General features: G+C 38.7%; 1 protein-coding gene across 4 annotated transcripts in view; it reads left to right on the top strand.

Annotated features, from left to right (window-relative positions):
• Positions 1–20,510: 20,510 nt before the first annotated feature.
• The window catches only part of HBS1L (HBS1 like translational GTPase), a 66,402-nt gene continuing 66,090 nt past the window's right edge, over positions 20,511–20,822 (top strand). For 2 of the 4 annotated variants that reach the window (XM_026074232.1, XM_026074231.1), the window contains exon 1: positions 20,522–20,687. In XM_026074232.1, coding sequence (XP_025930017.1) covers positions 20,645–20,687 — 43 coding nt within the window. In that variant the 5' untranslated portion in view covers positions 20,522–20,644. Of the gene's footprint in view, positions 20,688–20,822 lie in introns of all 4 variants that reach the window. The other 2 variants (XM_026074233.1, XM_026074228.1) reach the window with 2 other exon arrangements.

Here is a 20,822-nt window from a genome sequence, read left to right as displayed (position 1 = left end):
CAAATACCTTTGGGTTATAGATTAAAAGTGAGGTTTGGCTAAGCATCAGTGGATGGTTGCTAGATGCTGGGGAACTAAAAGGCCACAACCCGAGGGAAGAGAAGGAATCTCACGTCTTCTGTTCGGAGACAAAGACAGAGGAAAAAGAAAACCCTTGAAAGGGAAAATTAAGAGTTACAGCAACCACATATTAGAGCTAATTGCCCAGACACTTTACGAAATTTGATTTCAGTGTGGGGGGAACTTAATTTGCTCTTGGCAATGGGGTAGAATGCTTAATTCAACTTAACAAAAATACGTTTTTTGAAAGAGGAAACAAGACTGACAGGATTTTGGCACATCAACAAAAGGCAAGAATACAAAAAGAAAAGGATTAGTGAAAATGAAGATCAAGAAAGGATCAAAAATATATTGGCTAGAGTCCAGGAAACATTTGTTACATTTTATAAGCAAGGCTATTCTTCCCAAGTGTGTAGAACAGAGGAACTAGCTGATCTTTACCTAAAGGGATATTGGCCACCCTGTGTGCTAATGAACAGATGTCCCCATAGGAATCAAAAAAGCGTTGATCTCCATACTGTAACTGAAATGGAGTAAACTGCCAGGTCCACATGCATTAAAAACAAATGAAAAATTCAGTAAGAACTTGCAAAATTCTATTGATTTATAAGTAAACAATAACACCTACTACTTAAATCTGACACGATAAACTGTTTTTACTTTTATGAAAAGCTTTTCTTGTCTTTTCTGTCTATTTCTTAGAACACAAGGATTTGAGGCACTCCATAAAATTATAAGGCAGCAGGCTTGGAGGGAAGCCTGAAGGGGAATATTTTTTCCATGTGATGCACATGTGTATTGCAGCAAAACCCATGCCGCACAATAGCAAGAAGGCCAAAGTATAATAGAATTATAACAGATCAGACAAATCAGTATAGTATATGTCCATCAGGAGTTTTCAGATTAAGAGATCCCAAACTGCTGCTGTTGACTGCTGATGCATACCAGCATCACTCGGTACTTGCTTTCATTCCTTCTGTTCTCCCCTTAGCATTTTTGCTGGTGGCCAATGCACATGTTGAATACTGAGCTAGATCAGTCTTAGGTCTGACCCAGTCTGCATATTCTTGCAGTTTAGTCTTGCATTCCTATGACCTGCTTTTGTTCTGAAATATTTTTCTAACAAGCAATTTAGAACAGAGTTTTTATTGACTCCCAGCTGAGATGTGGTAGCTGATGTGTAAGCAGTCCTTTATAAAGTCAGAGATTAACTCATACCAGCCTGACAATGGTTTAGTTAACCTATTCGATATTGATATAGGAGCGTCCAAATGGTCAGCASCTTTGTCTCAACACAGTGTTCAACAAATAACCCAAGACCCAAATAACCCTTTTTTTTTCATGTGGTTGCAATCACCAATGTATGCCTTGGAGTAAAACAAGGACTTGGAGCTTAATTACTGGAAGAATTATCTGCTCTTAGTGCTTCCCCTCCAAAATTTTCATACTACTTCTGTGTAATAAGATGCAGTAGACTGAACAGACTGAAGAAATTGCTCCTGCTGTCTAAACTTAGAAATGTATCATTTATTTTACTCAAATAACTTATCTGCAAAGCAGATTAAACTTGAGGCCTGACTTTCCAAAACTATTCAAAGGTATTCCAAAACTGTATAATAGCAATTTTCAAACCTGTGGCCCTGCAAAAATTGTCTGGATACTTTGAGACTGCTGTGACATTTTTATTGTGCCTAAACTCAGAGAAAGTGATGAAAAAAAAGGTTGAGGACAGAACAGTGTGGAAACTGTCTTGTTAACAGGGCTAGTAATAACAGAGCTGAGTCTTTCACTGCTGAACTCTGTCTACATGGGCATTGCTGAAGGTGTGAATTTACTTTGATTTAGCTCAACTAAAACAACCCACAGCTGTCTTTTTCTAGATGGAAAAACAATTTTTTTCAGTTTATATTATGTCATTTGGAAAGGGATTCATGCTTGACTGGAAGAAACGTTCTCATACCTGACAGAACGTCCACTGATCTATTTTTATGTGTATAATGATACTGGTGTAAGTAAGTGATTAAACATTCCTGCATAAATAAGGTATGAGTCACTGGCTCAAACAGACACCATGTTAGTACCCAGAAAATATAACCAGATGGTATTCCAGTGGACTACGAGCATGAGCTCTGTTCCCTTGGTCCAGTTCCTCAGAGATGACCACCGCCAGTAAATTAATAGCAAATTACAGTCTGAATTGAAGCAGTCAAAATCTTAACACACCTCACTAGGAATGGCCTCTCAGGATACAGGGAGAAAGAAATACGAGCAATCTTAACCTACTATGGCCTACTAATATGGCTGATTTGGGGGTCAGAAAGAATAACACTGAATTATAGGCTTTTGACAGGGAAAGATGCCCAAACCATTTGTTTGAAATAATGTTTTTGGAAATAAGTAGAGATTATTATCGGAGTAAAAAAAAGTCAGTGAATCATCAAAAGTCACTTGCAATGAGTCATATTGTGGTCAGAGATTTCATATGTCAAGCAGGTATTTTTCTCAAAGAATAACTTTTGGTGTTTCTTTTTTTTTTTAATTTCAGTTATTCAGGTTATTCGTCTTGAGACTTTTACAGCGGTTCATACAGTTCAGGTTGTCAGACTATTCGGCATGATTAAATTATAAAGGGGTATTCTGTATCCCTTTATAAGCTCTGAATAGTCAAAACAAAGACAGCTGAACTCACCATTGGATTACAGTAATTTGAGAGAGAAATCTATGCGTAGGTATGTACCCAAGAAGCACTCTCTCGCTGATTGCTGTAAAATGGGTTGTGGCTTCTTCCCTTCCCAGACCCTTAGTGCAGCCCCTTGTCTCATGCAACCTGCAGCTAATCCAGAGACCACGGAAGCCAGTGAAGTGACTCATGTTTGACTTTACTGGGCTTTGGATCTGGATCCTTGTGTAGACCATAGCAGCAATATTGTGCATTGACATTACTGCCTCTAATGTTGCCAGGATGCTTTTAGCTGTCTGCCGGATCCGTGTTAGAGGTCTTGAAGCAGAGGAATGCAGTTGTGTCCCAGACGTCCTTCTCAACTCCTGCCATGTGAAGCACCTGTGCAATGACAGTTCTTAGAGGTTCAACAGCAGCTAGGTGGGTAGGATTTCATTTTCCTGTAATGCATGATTTAGTGTGATACCATGCTACTTCCTTCAGGATATTAGCCTAAAACCACTCCACCCTATTTTCAATAACACCCTGTTAATTAATTGGTTGAATTTTCTATTTTGACTGTACTCAGTCTCTGGGGAAGAGACTCTTATTGCTGATTTTAAAGATGATTTTTCATTTGGCTGTTTTTTATCTTATTTTCTACATTGTACATGATATATTTATCTTTGAAGTTTTTCATTTTTTAAACTGTTAGTGCAGAACTGTACCTAATAAATGATTTATAAATGTTGTTCCTTATAACTGCAGTTGGAAGATGCAAATACATATAACTGGAATTTATGCACCTGGAAGATGTGAATATGTGTAATATATGTGCCAGAGAGTTTCTCTGGACTTTTATTACTTTAGAAACTAAAATTAAAAAATGCATTTTTAAAGTTGCTATGTATATTTTTAAATAAATTCATTGTTGATTAATTATAAAGTAACTATTTCATTTTAAAGTAATTCATTGCTGGCTTGTTGATCTGGGGGAAATACTCTTCACCAGTACAGTATCTTCTTTCATATATAAGGCCTGAACCTTTATGCAAGCTCAATTTAATATCAATAAGATTAAAGCTGTAATGTAGCTTTTCTAGTAGCTGCCCCCACACTTCTCCYTCCTGGCATCCTTGGAGTGAAATCCAAGGGTTTACTGCAGGTGAAATAAGAACATCTTGGTGAATAGCTCCTGGGGCACCACAGTGGTCTCTGCAGGGCAGTGTAGCTGGGAGCACATGCTAACCTGCTGACCAAGCTGACTCCCCACAGTCGCTGTTAATGCTAATCTGGTTTTCAGACAGTTTTGCCCTTTTGTCCATCTGACCGAGTCTTGCACAGAGTGGCACATGGCTGCATTTGAGGAAGCAGTCATTTTGATTCTCTTCTTCTCATATATTAGAATAAAGCTGTGGAGGCATGTATGAAACAGCGTGGTCTGAGAATGTGTTATCTCCTTTCTGTTGTTTGACAGACTTCTGATCCGCTGCTGACTCATAAAAAAAAAAAGTTGGCAGAGAAGCCACGATGGGCCATGTGCCCCACTGTTGATAGCAATAAAAAAACAATGTCTTGGACTGAAAGTTTGTTTCAGCCTTTGTTTCAGAAGATACCTTTTTGTTATCAGTCTTTGCTTTGAAACATATATTTTTTCAATTAATTAAGTAAAATTTTGTCTTGTACTAATTTTGAAAGTGCTCCTTTGGCAAATATATTTATATAAATATATATTTTATATATATATATATATATATAAATGCTTGTGGGATATCTATTCTTTTTAAATTTAACTTCAGATTTTTTGTTAGTAGTCTTTGGATAAAATTGATAATGTTAATCAAATTGAAATGATAATCAAATTTTCTGGATGCCTATATTACAACTGAAGTATTTAAATGCTCAGTATTCCATATTGGTACATTCAAATAAGCCTTTGAATGGTTAGAATAGATGCATAAATACATCCAAAATATTCCTTAGTCTTTTTGTACACGCTTAATTGCATTTAAAGATGATTTGGGGTAATTCTTCATGCACATGCTTATTGAAAAGGCTACTCCATGCTGAATATTTTTGGTGATTGCAAAGAGTTTTCATATGTTTAATTAGTATGTGGTGCCATAAGCAGAAGAATTGCTGGCTTTCTACAAGTTTGAATCCTTTGTCCCCTAACGCTTTCCACTACAACAGCCCCTGCTCTACAGTAATTCCTTCAACACCTCGGTTGGGAAGATGTTGGCATTTTCATTGACCTGGAGATATCAATGTGCTTGGTGGCCAGCTGTGGTGGCTGCACTATGTTGACTGGCCAGCTAGGCAAATGTTTTGTGCAACTGCTGAGTTCCCTTTGCCTTTTGCTCTATTGGAATAATATTTTGGGACAGTATTCTACCCAGCAGCCAAGTTTCATGAAAGATTTAGCATCATAATTATCGCTGAGATACTTACCACTTTTTGAAATTTGTAGAAACTGGCCAATGAAATCAGAACATACCTGGCAGGAGACATACAAAGGAAGGGACAGACAGACCTCCAGACAAATAGCAAAATCTAATAAAATAATTTCCCTAGAAAACCAGGCTAAAAAATAAACAGAGAAAATTTATGACATCTGACTTACAGTATTTCCCCCAAATTTTCAACAATTCTAGAACTGCATTTGGCACAGACCCTACAGTTGCCATGAAATTCAGGCCCTGAAACTACGTTTTCACTGAAACAGCAACAACTACAACAACAACGAAGTGTTACATGACCTTACTGTTGTAAGCAAAACCTTCCAAATAAAAAGTAGCAAATAATGTATTTTCTGTGTAGTGCTAAAAACAGCCTGAAATAATAGAGTAAGGGAATTTTATAATCATATGAATACAGGTTATAAATACAGTCTTCTTTTATAGTGTTTCTCTGGTCTAGCCAGAATGACCTATACTTCTCTTGGCTTGGGTTCTTTTTACCTTGAAAACAGTTTTCTAAACCTTTGGTGTTTTTGTATCCCCTTGGCTGACTTCAGTCTTTCTTTTCTCTTTTTTTTCTTACTTCTAGTATTCAAGGTCTTTTAGCACCTGTTGGCTGTCTCATTTCCCACACTTTGTGCCATCATGTGATAACACCAGCTGAAGGACTTCTTCTAAAACAACAACCACAGAAGCAGACTGTGGTTTTGAGAAAGGCACATCTTGCAGAGGGTGACATCTAACAGTGTTGTGATACCACCTGCATCTATGGTTGAAGTAGTCTCTAAAGTAATGTGAATCATATTTGACTTTGTATGAAAGCCAGAGGTCCAGTGCAGGACCTTGAAAATAAAAGTAACTAAAGAAGCTAGTTACTAGCTAGCAAAAAGGAACGTATTTTAAGCAGGGAGGTCAGTTACCTCAATTAAGGTAATTTGAGGCCCTAGCTATATCCTGATATGCCATGACCCCTGTTCCTTAGCTTTTTCCCCAAAACTATGGCTGCAATCTCTGTAGCACATTGCAGTCCTACCTTGGGATGAATGTGAAGTGGTTTTAGGCTGGGATCAGCTCTATCCACAGTGGGTCTTTTTGCTTGGAGCTGCTCCTTATTTGAGGGCTGTGGACATCCTCTCTCCTGAGTCCTCATTCCCTGCCTGCAGACATGTTGAGTGAGGAAGGAAGTGACAGCTCCCGCCTACCTGAGAAGAGGACTTGCCACCATCATGACAGAGTTATGATTGGATAGCAGCAGTCAAGAGCTCCCTCCTTCTTCCCCAAACAGCCAGATAAACCTAGGATGGTATCAGTAGGTGTCTCTCAATGTTCAGCTATCTCAGCTTGTAGGGTTGGGTCTTCTCACATTATTAGTTTTAACTGGAATACATATACAACGCTGTTTGAAAGATAGATACTGCCATTCCCTCCACTCCCAAACCATGAGAAATAATGACAGAAAACAAGAGGTGCTCTGATGGCTAGATAAAACTTTCAAATACTTATTATTCCCCAATATGAATGTGAACGATGGATAGTCCCTGCTGCCAGCCCAAACCTATGGAGAAAATTCAGTGCCATAAACATTAACAGTATATTCAAACTCATACTGGAAGGTCATCTACATGGTAAATCTTGATCTCCCCATCACAGCCCAGAAATATAGTTCATTTTAAGACAGTTTCAGAAGACAGCTATATAGAGTTGTGACCAGTTTGTCTCCTTCAGAATCATTCATCTTTCTGCAGGTCCTCAGAATTTCCAACTCTCACAATTTTATGTAGACTTCTATGCTATTTTGTGGGTTTATTACATTTACCATGATTTCATGATTGTGTGCATCAAAGCTGTGACTTTTCCCTTATATGTACACTGTTTTCACTTGGAGTAAAACCAGCCTACCATCAGCCAAGACTGCTGCTACCTGCCCATTTTCTCTGAACTAAGAGTCAGATTTCAATAGGTAAGGTAACTGCTTCATCCCACTGCTTGCAGCTAGCAGCTAGCCTACTTTCAAGGACAGCTTTCACATCATATTTTTATTTGTGGGATAAACAAGAAATAGTATATGCAAGAACCGGGATGTAGGTTGAAACTGTAAGAGTAATCATTCAGAGTTCCTGAGGCACCCAAATTCTGTGTATTATATAAGTTTATTAGACACACAGTAGTCAAGACAAATAGAAGGGAGGAAAGAGGGGAATATGTACACAAAGAGTTGCATAAATGACAAAGAAGTAAATTGCAGATGGAGAAACCTAAGAGAAGAATGACTGGAAACTTAGATAAAGGTCATGGAGCTATTTTTATACTTGTAAATAAAACAGGGCCAGGGCTCATACTCACGCACCCTTCTGCAGTAGCCAATACTTTTACAGTTTTAGCACACTTCCTAGCATGTTTTTGGCCCTGGCTAACTAGCACTACCCTGGAAAGTGTGTGGGCATCACTAATGGCAGGGCATATTCCATGAACCATTCCCATTAGGAGATTTGGATAAAACTACTCTGTTTGGGATGGGGCGGGCACAATTTAGTACTTGGATTAAAGCCATGTCATATCTCTTGTCTTCTGGGCCAAAGAACAGTCTCTGGTCTGTTTTATTTAGTAGTATTGATGTAGCCCAAAAGACCTGTCTTAGGAAAAGAGAAAGAACAGAGTGGTCAGGGATTTTTGGGTGCCAATCTTGACCTTTTTGTCTGCCTTTGAAATATTTACTGTATGAGATTAGGATAAAACAATACATCTAAAAGCCATTCACTAATTCAAATAAGACTTGATTCAGGTAGTTCATATAGGCAGTCAGATTATGTGATAACAGTAGTCTCTTCTAGATTTATAATCTGAAAAGGATCAGCATTCCAGGCCAAGGTAGAAAAGAAAGTTTGTCAGAAAGGAATAATAAACTTGAGGAAAAAATATGTATGGATGGTAGCTGCCTCAAGTTTAACAGTAGTTTTATTATTATTGAATGCAGGAGCTAAGTAAAAATCAGCAGGAACCTATGTGTGGGTCATAAATGAACATAAAATATTCTCTTTCAACCCTCACTGATATTACCAGAAAAAGTCTTACAGTCTTCACTGGCTGTTGGATGAAGCATAAAGAAGTGCAATATTTCTAGTTAAACCTGTCACACATTATTCTTGATAGATTACTTTCTGTCTTTTCTACACAGTTAGTATTAACACCAGTTATTTAATTCATATTTTTGTACATGTTTTCTTGCTTTTATGGAGATCACTGTTTTGTTCTGCTTTTTTCTGAGGGAAGAACTTTTGATTTTTCAGAATCAGGTGGGTTGTGAGAGCAGAGATGGAAATACTGAAATCATCTCATTTTTGTTTCTCAGTGGGAGGCCCATAGGGAACAGCAAAAACAAGTTTCCTCAGCCCAGACAAGTTTAAGAAGATAATGTGAGATGATGGTTGAAATATATTCTCTGATCATCTGCAGGCCATGTATTTGATGAGCATAGAGCCCTTATTGTTGGTGACGTACAAATGCCCCAAGAATCATCACACTAAAATTGCATAACCAAGCATTCACTCTTCAGCAGAACAAATTTACAGTAATGAATGGGGAGACTCTTTGAGAAATTATGTGAATTCTCACAGTAATGAATCAAACAACTACGAAAAAATGTTTCTTAAGGTACGTATACAGCTAATTTGTTCTGATTTATGGTGGTTTAGCTGTAATTCTTTATCAGAAGGGAATGTCATAAGTCATGACTGTACAGTTAAGAGTATGATTTTAAGTAGCTGCATGCAGATCATCCTCATGGCTCCCTGTCTCTTACACACAGACACACGAAGCCGTGTGTCTGACCCGTGATTCTTCCTGTGATCCCGTCTGACTCTTGTGCCAGTGACTCACAGCGACGTTTTCGTTCTACCTCCAACCACCTTACCACTTGAAAAGGTGCTCTGGCTTCACTTCCTGGTTTTCTGGGCTAAGTTTAGTTCATGAGAGGCTGCTGAGCTACCATAAACAGGTAACATGGAGCTGGGGTTCACCACAGTTGTTAAAGGTGAAGCCAAGGTCACTGACAAACAGCAGGAAATTGCCAGCTAAAGGAGCAAACTTCATTAATATAAGAGCTATTCATAATTTGGGAATGTACTGGTAGCTGGTTATATTCAGAGAGGATGAATTTTACATCTTCAGACCGTACAAYGCATTACAAAGAGTGAATAGTGCAGTCAGGCTGTCATTGCCTCCAGAAAATGTCTTTACAGCCCCTAACAAAGTAGGGTCCTTCTGCCTGTTGATGACTTCTAACTCCTACCAGCAGAAAGCCTAATAAACAGTAATTGCAAGCTAATATTTGTACACTCTGACAACAGAGATCTATAAATGAAAGAAAATATATAGCCACTTTGCTCCATTGATCTGCTGAGCTATGGTTATACAAATCTCTTTGTATTTTGTTTTTCATTAAACATTTATCCCTCTTCTCAGGACAAAAGGAAAACAGAATAGTAAGCAAACACAGGCTACATATGTACTGTATAGAACTGGTAGAAATGATTGATTTTTAAGTAATGATTTAATCAGTTGGCTTTAAAAAGGCAATTATTTAAAGATTTGGAATCTTTATTATTATAAATGTTCCTTTTCCTTGAAGATTCAGTCATGGGGAAAATGAATATAGAAGAATCCATTATTCCTTCCTTCCCTGGGGCTGCAATTATAATGTTAGGCCAGATAGTACCTATTACCTGCCTGCTTCCTGTTATTTTTGGAACGATCTTAAACAGGGTGAAAGTGCTTATTCAGTGTGTGGGAATAAGAAGGCTTTATTTTACCTCTCCCAGGATAAACTCTGTATTGGTCCAGTATTTTACATGGCAAGTTAAGGACCAGAATCCATTGAATTTTATGTGAGTCTTACAATAATGCCAAATAAATTTGGGTGACACCCTCAAATAACAAGAATATATATCGCGTAAGGATCCCGAGATGCTGTGTTATCATTCTCAGCAAATGCTGCACACCATGTGGCAGTGCTTGCAGACAGCACTATTTTTACTTTCTTAACTTCACAAAGTATTTACTGTTCACACAGTTAAGTGTGTTAGCTTTGTATTAGGCTTAGACTATAAATAATCACATTTGCTTATACCTTGAACAGATTGTTTGTTTGAGCATTCTCATAGGAATAAAACTTGTTACATTGAAGCAACACTTTCACCCATTCACCAGCTAAAATAGTGTAACTTTCCCTTCAACCTTGCGGATGCAAAGACATCATATTTAAACAGGTTTTACCTTTTGCTACTGTTATAAAGCACTGTTAGAGACAAGTCTAGCTTCCAAAAAAAGAGACAAGATAGCGTAAAGACTAGTGATCCATTTGGGTAAGATTGCATGTAGACGCAATTTTACAAACTTTGTCATTTCTGGATAAAATATATGCAACCATTTAGACCTCCCTCAATTATTATTTTCCTTTGTTGATTTATATACCTTTTCCATGGATACAGTTTTTCCATCCATTCTCATTTGTTTGATCTTCCCCAGGTTAGCAGAAAATTTTTCAGTAGAAAATATCCCCCAAAGATCCCAAGAGCTCATTATAGTGCCTTGGAGTAGATGGTAACCCATGCTAGTAAATAAGGCCTCTTTAACTTTCATTGGTAAGTAATGTGGTTTTCTACCATTGTATGCACAGCTTTGGATTCTGCTCAAAATGACTGCATGAGGTAAAAAACAGGAAAATCAGTTTTTCTGGGCCTATAACCAAACAGAAGTTTCTTAAAAAAAAGCATGCCGCTTGCATCCAAATTATGAAATGGAAGCTTTAAATCCTGTGAAACTATAATTAATTTGTGCCTGCATATTCATTAATCAAGGTCTGATTCTCATTTAAACAACATTAATTTATTTCAGGAACCTACATAAGTTATATAACTAGTACAAATGCAAAATACTGTAGGATTAGAACTGGACTCTCAATACACTGACAATCTTTTGGTATGTGTCATAAATGCATATGTGTTTATATTAATGTTTGAGATACCACTGTTCTACCAGTGCTGCTTTTGTGAGCCCATCTGTACTCAGCATGGTAAAAATACAGCAAAAAACATGATGATCCTTGTTCCAAAGAGTTTATGATCTGAGACAAGCACTCTCTCTGGTTGAGGAATAGTTACTTTTCAACATAAAAGAAGTTCTGCTTTCAAAAATTCAAGTCAATGGATCACAAACAATCTTCTTTTCCTTTTTTGTTTACAAAGTGATCCTTTTCCTTGAGGTGCACTCAAAGATAATGTGTCAAGTCTGCTTTAAAATACTGGAAAGCTTTGTGTCTTTCTTGTGAAGGAAGACTTGTACAAGCACACAGTATTTGCTAAGCCCCTCTATTTTTGTGAAGTGGCAGGCTCCCTCACCAGCCAGGGAAAAAAATCCGGTACCACACCCAAGCCTCTTTAAGGCCCTTCCCTCAGGCATAGTTTATTATCTCAAATGCAAACTTTACTAAGCAGCACAACACAGGGTTATTTCCCCTGACTAAAACTACCCACCAGGGCCCCGCAGGCAGGAGCCAACTGATCCACCTGAGTTCCTGGTCCTTAGCAGGACTCCCTGGATGCCTTCCCAGGCTGGTCAAATAACTGCCCAGGGCTGGCTGGTGCCAGTACTCCTCTGTGAGACCTGGCGGACCTCAGAGGGGCAGCCTGCTCCCTTCCTCRCCTCCTCTTTGGTATGTTTCACTTTTTTTTTTAAACTCGATCTTGTGTTTTCACAGATAACATCCATTGACATTTTCTCACTGCCTGAGAACACAGATAAGAAATTTGCTATACCTATTATTATCTTTTGTCACTCAGCTCATGGTTCCTCTAGTAGCGATAGGATGTCTCCCTAAAACAAATTACTCTGCCGGAACCTGATGTACAGTTTTGCAGTTTTGTTCCACCAAAATTCACCCCTTTGTATGCTTTGTTGATATGGTTAATGTGAAATCGATTCATTAAAGCCAATGCAGTTTTCTATATTCACTTTGGTGAGTTTTGGACTGGGCCCCAAATGAATTGGTATAAAAAAGAAGACTGGAATCTTTTAGATGGAGTGTATTAGTGCACTTCTGCTGTGGCATTTACTGAGAATAAAATGTAGATTTTCACATGAATGTAGCTGAATGAAAATGGAGTAGAAATATTTTTTGTTTCTTTCACTGATAACGTTCATACTGATCCTGCTTGTAACATTTCCAATGATTCTAAACTTTCTTTTAACATGGTTAAGTGACCAAGATGTAATGCTGGCATTGCATCATAGCTGTAAATTACGATCTCAAAGTTATGGCCTGAAAACCAGCAAAGCACTGATGCATCCATCTAATGTTTCACCAGAATAAGGTTTTTGAATGGCCAGTAGATGCTAAAATTTACTGCTATGGGGTTAAATTCATTCCTGATTAAATTTCATTGAAGTCACTTTTACCTGCCTTGCCAAATAAATTATACTGATTTAATTCATCCATGCTTAATAGAGCTGAGTATCAATTATTAAACACTGAATAGAACTTATTTCATTATCTCCTGAATATCCTACCATCAACTTAACTAATGTGGATAGACGGTGACTAGATATATTAAATACTTAAGACACCAGGAACAGTTTCTGCCAAATAAAACAAGCCGTTCAGCAAACAGTGAAGTGACGAGACCTGGATTCTTCTGCACTGCCTCTGTTGTCCCCTAACTACCCTTCACAGCAGTAACCAGAGCTCTCACCATATCTCTGTGACACCGTYGCTGGGCAAAAGATGGCACATGCTATGGCTAACTTGAAACTGTGTACACGCAGAAGGTGTAATGGTTCAGTTTTTGATGGTTTTCCATCTGTGTGAGTACTAATTTGAGTCCCTCTCTTTTATCTTGCCATTGAATTTTATGAAAATTAAAGGAATATATGAGAACTTTTTTTCCATAAGCCTTGTTTCTACAGAAGTTTGTGAAAAAAACCTGACCAGATTACTGCATGTAGAAAGAAAATGAACTTAGTTCTTGAATTCCATGAGTACAAATGAGAAAGGGACTTTCAAACAGGTAGTTGTTATTAGAACTTAAATGTGGTAGTCTCTTCAGAGGTTATCTGCAGGAACGATCGGTGCACAGTACACACTCAGCATGAACTCTTGTGGGAAATTACTTTATGTATAATAGAGGGGTAGAAAGAACCATTCTTCCCTTGTGTTCATGCATGTTTTGGTGAAAGTGATTTCAGTGCTAACTGAATTCAGCAATTGCAACACTGTTGTGTCTTTCAGGGAATTCCCTATGTGAATACAAACATAAAAAATTTTAATGGAAGCTTTAATGGAAGATGGAAGTTCAGCACATCTCCAATCAGCAACAAATTCACATAAAGCAAATTATAATTTCAATTGTATTAAGTGAAATTTGAATGTAGTTAATCTCCACTCAGAGATAGCTTAGAAAGCAAGACAATGGCCTTTTAAGAACAGGGGAATGACTCTGGAGGCAGAACAATGTTTAACTAGAACAGCTATATCAGTTAAGCTCTTGATGCCAGTATTAAAATTTTCATTCATAAAGGCTGGGTCATGTTTCTTTTTATAAATGATGTGGATAAGAAAATTGGGGAGGTGAGTAAGATATCTCCAGTTAAAATGAAATCCTGCCATCACACACAATGGTTTTGCAGAACCATAGGACCAAAAGTTTACATGTTCCTTTTTGTAACATAAAATGTACAGACTAGGAAACTTTTGACTGGTATTTTTTTTTTAATTGGTTTTTCTCCTTTATACTTTGTGGCTAATGTTTTCCTATTATCAAGGTCTTGCATATTTTCAGCACCCACCCAACTCTGTGGTATTATATGCATTTTTCAAAGGTCTGAGTGACAAGTACATTGATATAAGTGAATCATCATTTTGCAGGCATAAAATTTTATCAGATTGGTTTTTAAGTAGATTTATACATTTAAGAAAGTGCATCTGCCATACAAGATTAGCCCATGGAAGATAGGACATTTGTTCTAATAGCGAGTGATAGAATTTTGTACTTCAAACATGTGAAACAAACTAGATAGTAAATTAGCATCTTGTTAAGTAGTTCCTGGTTATCAGATACAGTAACCAAAACTAAACTAAAAGGATATTGTGCAAGATTAGGCCAAGTTTCCAACCCCTGCTAGTGTCACTGGTTTATGCTCCAGACCACACAATTTGAGTCTAGGATGTATAAAACATAACCAGATCACAAAATAAGGAAAGCAAAATAAAAGAACATCTGAAGTGCATTGTTTCCTGTGATAGCAGGATGAATTAGCAATGTTTGCTGTTTCAAAGTCTGCAGTAAATGAGAATTATTTGAGAGAGAGAAAGAGGGCCTTGCTAATTTCATGTAAAATTACGCCTTTAAAATCAAGATTTTTTTTGAAGAAAACAGAAATACTTTAGTCAAAGACTGAAGTATAGTATCAGTCTGAATGAGCCACATACCTTATCTATCTAATGATGCTCCCCATCACACTTCATAATACCCTATATTTCTTTTCAGCCTGACGTACCACAATTCTACAAGTTCAGTTACAAGTCTCGTGCAAATAAGTGTGATTCAGTAAAACCCTGCATGTACCAGATCCCCAAAAGAGGTATTTAGGGTTTCCTTGACTCAGTGGCCATGTCATCACTGCCATTAAGATGCCTGTCATTTGACCCTTCTACATCATGTAAGGGTAGCCAAAGTTCAGGCTCCCTGCAAATTGCAGACAGCTTTATAGCCTGCAATGTGGACACATGATATTGCTCCCCACTTGCTAGATGGCGTAGCAGAGGGCAGCAGATTGTGCGAGCCCTGGTGCACTTGTCAATTCACGCTGCCAGTAAGGATGTATTGGAATGAGGCCAATGAACACCATGTACCTGAGATTTGTCCTAGGACATCCTAGGACTTGCCTGGAGTCACTGTGTGAGTCTGTGCTTCAAATGACATGGATACATATTCAATGAGTTTGCCAGAGCCACAACTCATATAGGAATATCAAATAGCATTTCTTCTGAAAGTCTGAATTTCTTCTTCGGCTGGAGGTCTTTGTTATGCTTTCCATATGTTAGGCAAACTTTTTTTCCTCTCGGATAGCTTTTCTTTAGGGCAATAACCAAGAAAGTGCAAAAATAAAGTCTCAGAGAGACTAGTATATGGAGTTTCCTTGACAACACATTCAGTCTGTCCTGCCCAGCATATATAGCTCAGATTGCCAATGGCAGGTCCCCAGAATTTAAAAGTGCAGAACAGAGAAAACAGAATCAGAGTAATTACAAGCCAATGCTATAGAGTTTAATAAGCTGCCCCCCCCAACAAACCAACTATAATAGCTCCTCTCCCCTGCAAGCATCAGCGTATTTTTTGAATTATGTTTGCATGATGAGATTGGTAGGGAAATGTCCAATTAAAATTTATATGTTCAATGACTTTATCCAGGTAAGTGAAGTATTTTTCAAACTGTATTCATCCTGACTTGATTTACGCCTGTGGGTGCTTGCGTAATGCTTCTTAAAGCATATTTTCCAGAATCTAAGTTCTTTTTTTCTACTGAAGTAATAGAATAAGATCCTACTGGCTTTACTGAAAGCTTGAGTGAGTCTCTACATTCAAGAAATACACTGCACCACAGATGGATTGGTGAAGACATACAGTTTGTTGTAGTAGCTAGAATCCATGACAAACTTTTTTAGTTTAGTTTTAATGCTTGCTAAATTGATGTACACAATCATATACAACAGAATGCTGCTTTTACATATGTATGTCAGTCATTATAATATGCTTTAGCATGGACACGTGCATCATATTTAACCCTGAGTCATAATGACAGCCTTATGTTTTAATTGCCTCTTCCTTATGTCTGTAGCTCCCACTAATTTATCCTGTCGGTCATCYGTAACAATTAAAAGTGAACTGAATCTTTAACATGGAGATTTTCATCTCTTCCAGAACCTTTACATAAATTTTAAATATTTATTGTAATCAAGTTTAAGTATTCTTGTCATCTACACAAGCACCTAAGCAGTTTGAATCCTGCTAAGTTTTTGGCCTCAGTCATTTCTTCTGGCAGAGAATCTAATTCTGTGCTGAATGAAAATTTTTTACTTTTAACGGTTTAAAATTTTCTTCCCTTCAGGTTCAAGGAATTCCGTCTTTTATTATGAAGAAAAAAAGTAATGACTCTTTTTGAATCATTCACTAGTATATATTTTGGTCATGCTCCATTTTATTCGTATCCTTGGTAAGACAAAGTCTTAATCCTTTTAATCTTTCTTCATGTAATAAATTTTCCATGCCCCTAATGATTCTCATCACTCACCTCTCACCCCATATCAATAGCACACTTTATAGACCAATTAGAACCAAATGCAGTAGTCCAGGGAGGGCACAGTGCTGACATAAGTAATGGCACAATCATATTGCCAGATTACTCTAAGTTTTAATCACATCATATCTTAATTTTTTATTTGCATTCAGTGGCGAAAACAATTGATCAGAGATTTTCATATCTCCATTGTTCTTGGTAACTGTGCTTGAATTTGGATTCTTGCTCTCACAGCCATGTGGTCCAAGGGTCCCCATCCTTGTACCTAGTGACCGAGCTCCCCATTCTGGATGGTCTTTTGGCTCATTCCAGACTAGAAACGGTGTGAGAGCCAGCAGGGAGGCAGTATGATGATAGGGGAATTTGGGACTGGACCCAAAGTGAACAGCAAAGGATAGACATAGCTGAAGCTGCTCAAGTCTTTTTTTCTTTATTGCAACAGTGACTTTACATACTTGTGGCAAACACAAATAGTCCATATTAAACCATCTGAATATGCAACTTTTTCAGATCAAATTGCCATTATATGGTTTATTCATCTAATTTAACTGGATCCCATTGAAATTGTATAGGGTCTTGACTAATATAAATCATTCTAACTCACCTGCAAAATTTGCTGTTCTGCAGATTCCCCATTCTCAAGCAAATAATAAATATATTAAACAATCTCATTCATAATGTGGAAAATTGCACACACTTGCTATTTACCGTATGTACAAAATGATCATTTGTTAATACTCTTTGTTTTCTGACTCTTAATCAGCTTCTGATCTAGATGGTGTCATTGGAAATAAAAACAGACATTTACTTATTGCCTGCAGTTCTTTTGATCTAGTCAGATCATTTATCAGCTGGAAAAGTACTTAGTGACATTGATAATATCTATATTTTAAAACTTAACTCACACACTGCATAGTGAGGTGTGACATCTGGAACTATGCTGTTTTTTCCAAACCATGTCCTGCTTAACCATGGTTTAAAAGGAAACAATATTGAAGTAGACTGAATGCTTTTCACCTAAGAAATTTAAAACTACTAAACAGCTGGGTAACTTCACTTTAAGAAAAAATAACACCATCCAAGAGATTTTCTGCTTAGCTAAAATAAATTATTATTAAATATCAACTGAGTCTTACTGTTTTCAAAAAATTAGTAGTGCTAGGGTTGAGAGCACTCAGGGGGACTGCTAAAAAAAACAGACTACCAGTACTGCTAACTGCTGTAGATTAAGTCTGTCAATGACAGCTTTAGGTCATTATTACTCTCTGACACCTGGATTGAGACTGGTGGTCTTTGTCCACTTCCTAATGAACACATCTTAAAGTAATTGATAATCTCAGTGGGCAAGAAGGAAGCAATCATAGTATTTTCCAGCAGAAGTGACCTGTTTAGTCATTCGTAGGTTAGAACTGTTAGAGGCAGGCTGACATGGTTCTCTGACGGAGCTTTAGTTGCTGCTGAGAGTAGTACTTAGGCTGCTTTGCTCTCAGATGAATACCTTTCATGAACTTTTCTTTCACTAAAAAATAGCTATTATATAGCTTATAGCTAATAGCTATACTGAGCTATAAGCAGAGCTTGAGAACCAAAGCTTATTATTTCCTAAACACTTCATTAGCTGGCCACCTTCCCCAAAATATTTATATAGATCTCAGAGTTAGCAGTGCCAAAAGAATTATGACAGTGTATTTATGACTCTTTCCTAAATTCCTAAATCTTGAAAACAATGCTGTATTTGAATATCAAGTAAATGAAATGTGGGTCATATCTGCTGAGGCCACAGTCACTGAAAATCAAGGACTGATAAGCTAGTGAATGAGAACATAAAATTCAAATGTGAAAAAAACCACGAGCAGCTGATGATTTGTCTTAAAAGCATGACTAGTAAGTATAAAAGAAACATCTCTGCAATATGATGGTCATGTTTGAAAGGAGAAATACCATTGCTTGAAAGAGAAAATATACTATATTCATATGATTAGATTTTCTGGGGATTTTAACATTTGAAAAATGATTGGGAACTAAGTAATTCTGGGGGCTTAAAAAGCCAGAAAGTGCCATTGCCAGGTTAAAGTTGTTGGAGGCAGATTGGCAGGAAGCAGTGAGGGTATAGTGCTATGGGATCTTAAGTTACCTCAGTAAAGGCACAGCTGGAAGCAGCACATGCTGGAATCAGCTTTTGAATTTAGAAGTGTGCTACACTGCAGAGCATACTGCTTAGCACTACATGCTGTTAGACAAATCTTTTAAGAATGACCTGTTCAGGATCACGTTTTAGAATTTTCTACAAATGTTCCTATTACGAACTTATTCTGAACTTATCAATTTGCTCATTTACTTCTTCACTTCTGCTGTCAGYAGCAATGGGAACCAGTTATTTAGAAATGTCACACATTTTTGCAGAGAATCACCACTGTTACAAAAGGTTTTGGAAATTTTTTGACAACAGTTTTAACACTTTGAAAATAAGATTTGGAAACATTCAAGGCTTTTCAGAAAATGTTTAGTAACATGTGGAATTGACCATACAACAAGAGTCTGTAATATTGAATCATAACATTTAACAGTAATTCTTCACTTTTTTTTTTATCTTTGACCTATATCAAGAGATTGGGACAGATAAAGATCAACACAATGTCTGTCAGACCTCTACAGAGAACACTGGGTCACTAAAGGTCAACAGCAAACCAGCATTAATTAGAAATCTTAGTTTCTAATTCTGTTTTAGCACCATATGAAGGACGTATGGATGGTAAGTTTGTGCAGCTGCATGTGCTGTTCTGTACAAATTAATTAGAAATATGYAAATAACAAAAAATCTGCACATTTGCATACAATTTGTATATGAACACAAACTTTGGCTTATGTTTAACATACCCTGTCTCTGGCGATTGACCAGGAAGGATGTGGAGTTGCAGGTACTGACAGTTCTGGCATGTGGGCCAGGATGAGACAACTGTTAGGCGCTCTTTAGAAAAACCAGGGTATGTGGATTTGTAGGGGTATGTGGCTAGAAGGTGGGATATCCGATGACACCTAGGCATGGCAGCTGGAGGAGGCTGGATTTGTGGTTTTGTCAAGACAGGATAAAAAGTTGGAAAGGCAAAATGAAATACCAAAGGTCTTGACTGGAAGATGGAGACATCTGATTTGAGAAATAGTAACTGGATGATTTGCCCAGAAGTTCCTCAGCAAGTTGATGAATGCAGGTATCCGAGGAAGAGCTGAGTTTGAGGCAACTGAGTCTGTCAGAGCTGGAGCTCAGTGGCTGGGACCTTTATGCAAGTAGCTGCCTGGGAGCCTTGTGGAGCCTGGAAACAGGGAGCTGCAGCCATTACTAGCTCCTCTCCCCTCTCTCTCTGCCACTGAAGCTTAGTGTCTTCTCCACTTGCTCTCCTCTCTCTCAGAGACATGGAGACAGGCAGTTGTTGGCATGTTCCTTGATTACCTGATCCCTAGACATTGCAACAGCACATGCAGGCTGAGACTCACTTTTCAATGGCACCACAGCTGGAGACATGCCGATGAAGCCAAACCAAGATCCCCCAAAAGAGCCTGATACTTCAAGGTTTTGCTGATTAACACTACAGATAGCAATGCCAATTAATACAGACCATGTTTACCTACAGCTAACTCATTTTATCCTGGCCACTAGACAGTCATCACAGAGTAACGGTTACTGCCACCAACTAGCCAGGTCAAAGCTGGGCTGCGTTTTAAGCCCACAACCGAAAATTTAGTTCACTTCAAAACCGTTTCAAACTTTAACGTTGCAGTAGTAAATAAATAACGGGCAGCCTGGGCTCAGCCCCGCTGCCGCGGCCAACAGCGCGCCCCGTGCCCGAGCTCGTGACGCCACCGCCGCCCTGCTCGAGGGGCGGAGCCAGCAGCACCTCCCYCCGCCACCACGCCGGCCCGCCTCGCGCTGCCCCGTTTGACCCGTCAATCAGGAAGCAGCCGCGCCGCCGCGCCTGCGCACCAGCGCACAGAGGGCGGGAAGCGGGGCGCCGCGCGCCTGCGCACGAGCCTCCCGCGAGGCCCCCGGCGAGCACCAACATGGCGCCCTAGGCCCGCCGGTGCCAGCGCTACCGCGGTGAGCGACGCAGCCGCCGCCATCATGTCCCGGCACAGGAACGTCCGAGGCTATAACTACGACGAAGGTAGTGGCAAGCAGGAGCCGGTGGCGGAGCTGGGAGGGCCGCCCCGGGCCCCTCCCCCACCCGCTCCTTCCCAGCCGCCCCGCCGCTCTTTCCCCGCCGGGCTCCCCCACCCACTTCCCCCGCCGCGCCGGGCCC

Source organism: Apteryx rowi, unplaced genomic scaffold, assembly GCF_003343035.1.
Source record: "Apteryx rowi isolate R43461 unplaced genomic scaffold, aptRow1 scaffold_381, whole genome shotgun sequence".
In the NCBI taxonomy this organism is placed as follows: Eukaryota; Metazoa; Chordata; class Aves; order Apterygiformes; family Apterygidae; genus Apteryx; species Apteryx rowi.
The sequence above is the reverse complement of the archived record's forward strand: the minus strand, read 5'-3'. Positions and strand labels throughout refer to the sequence as shown.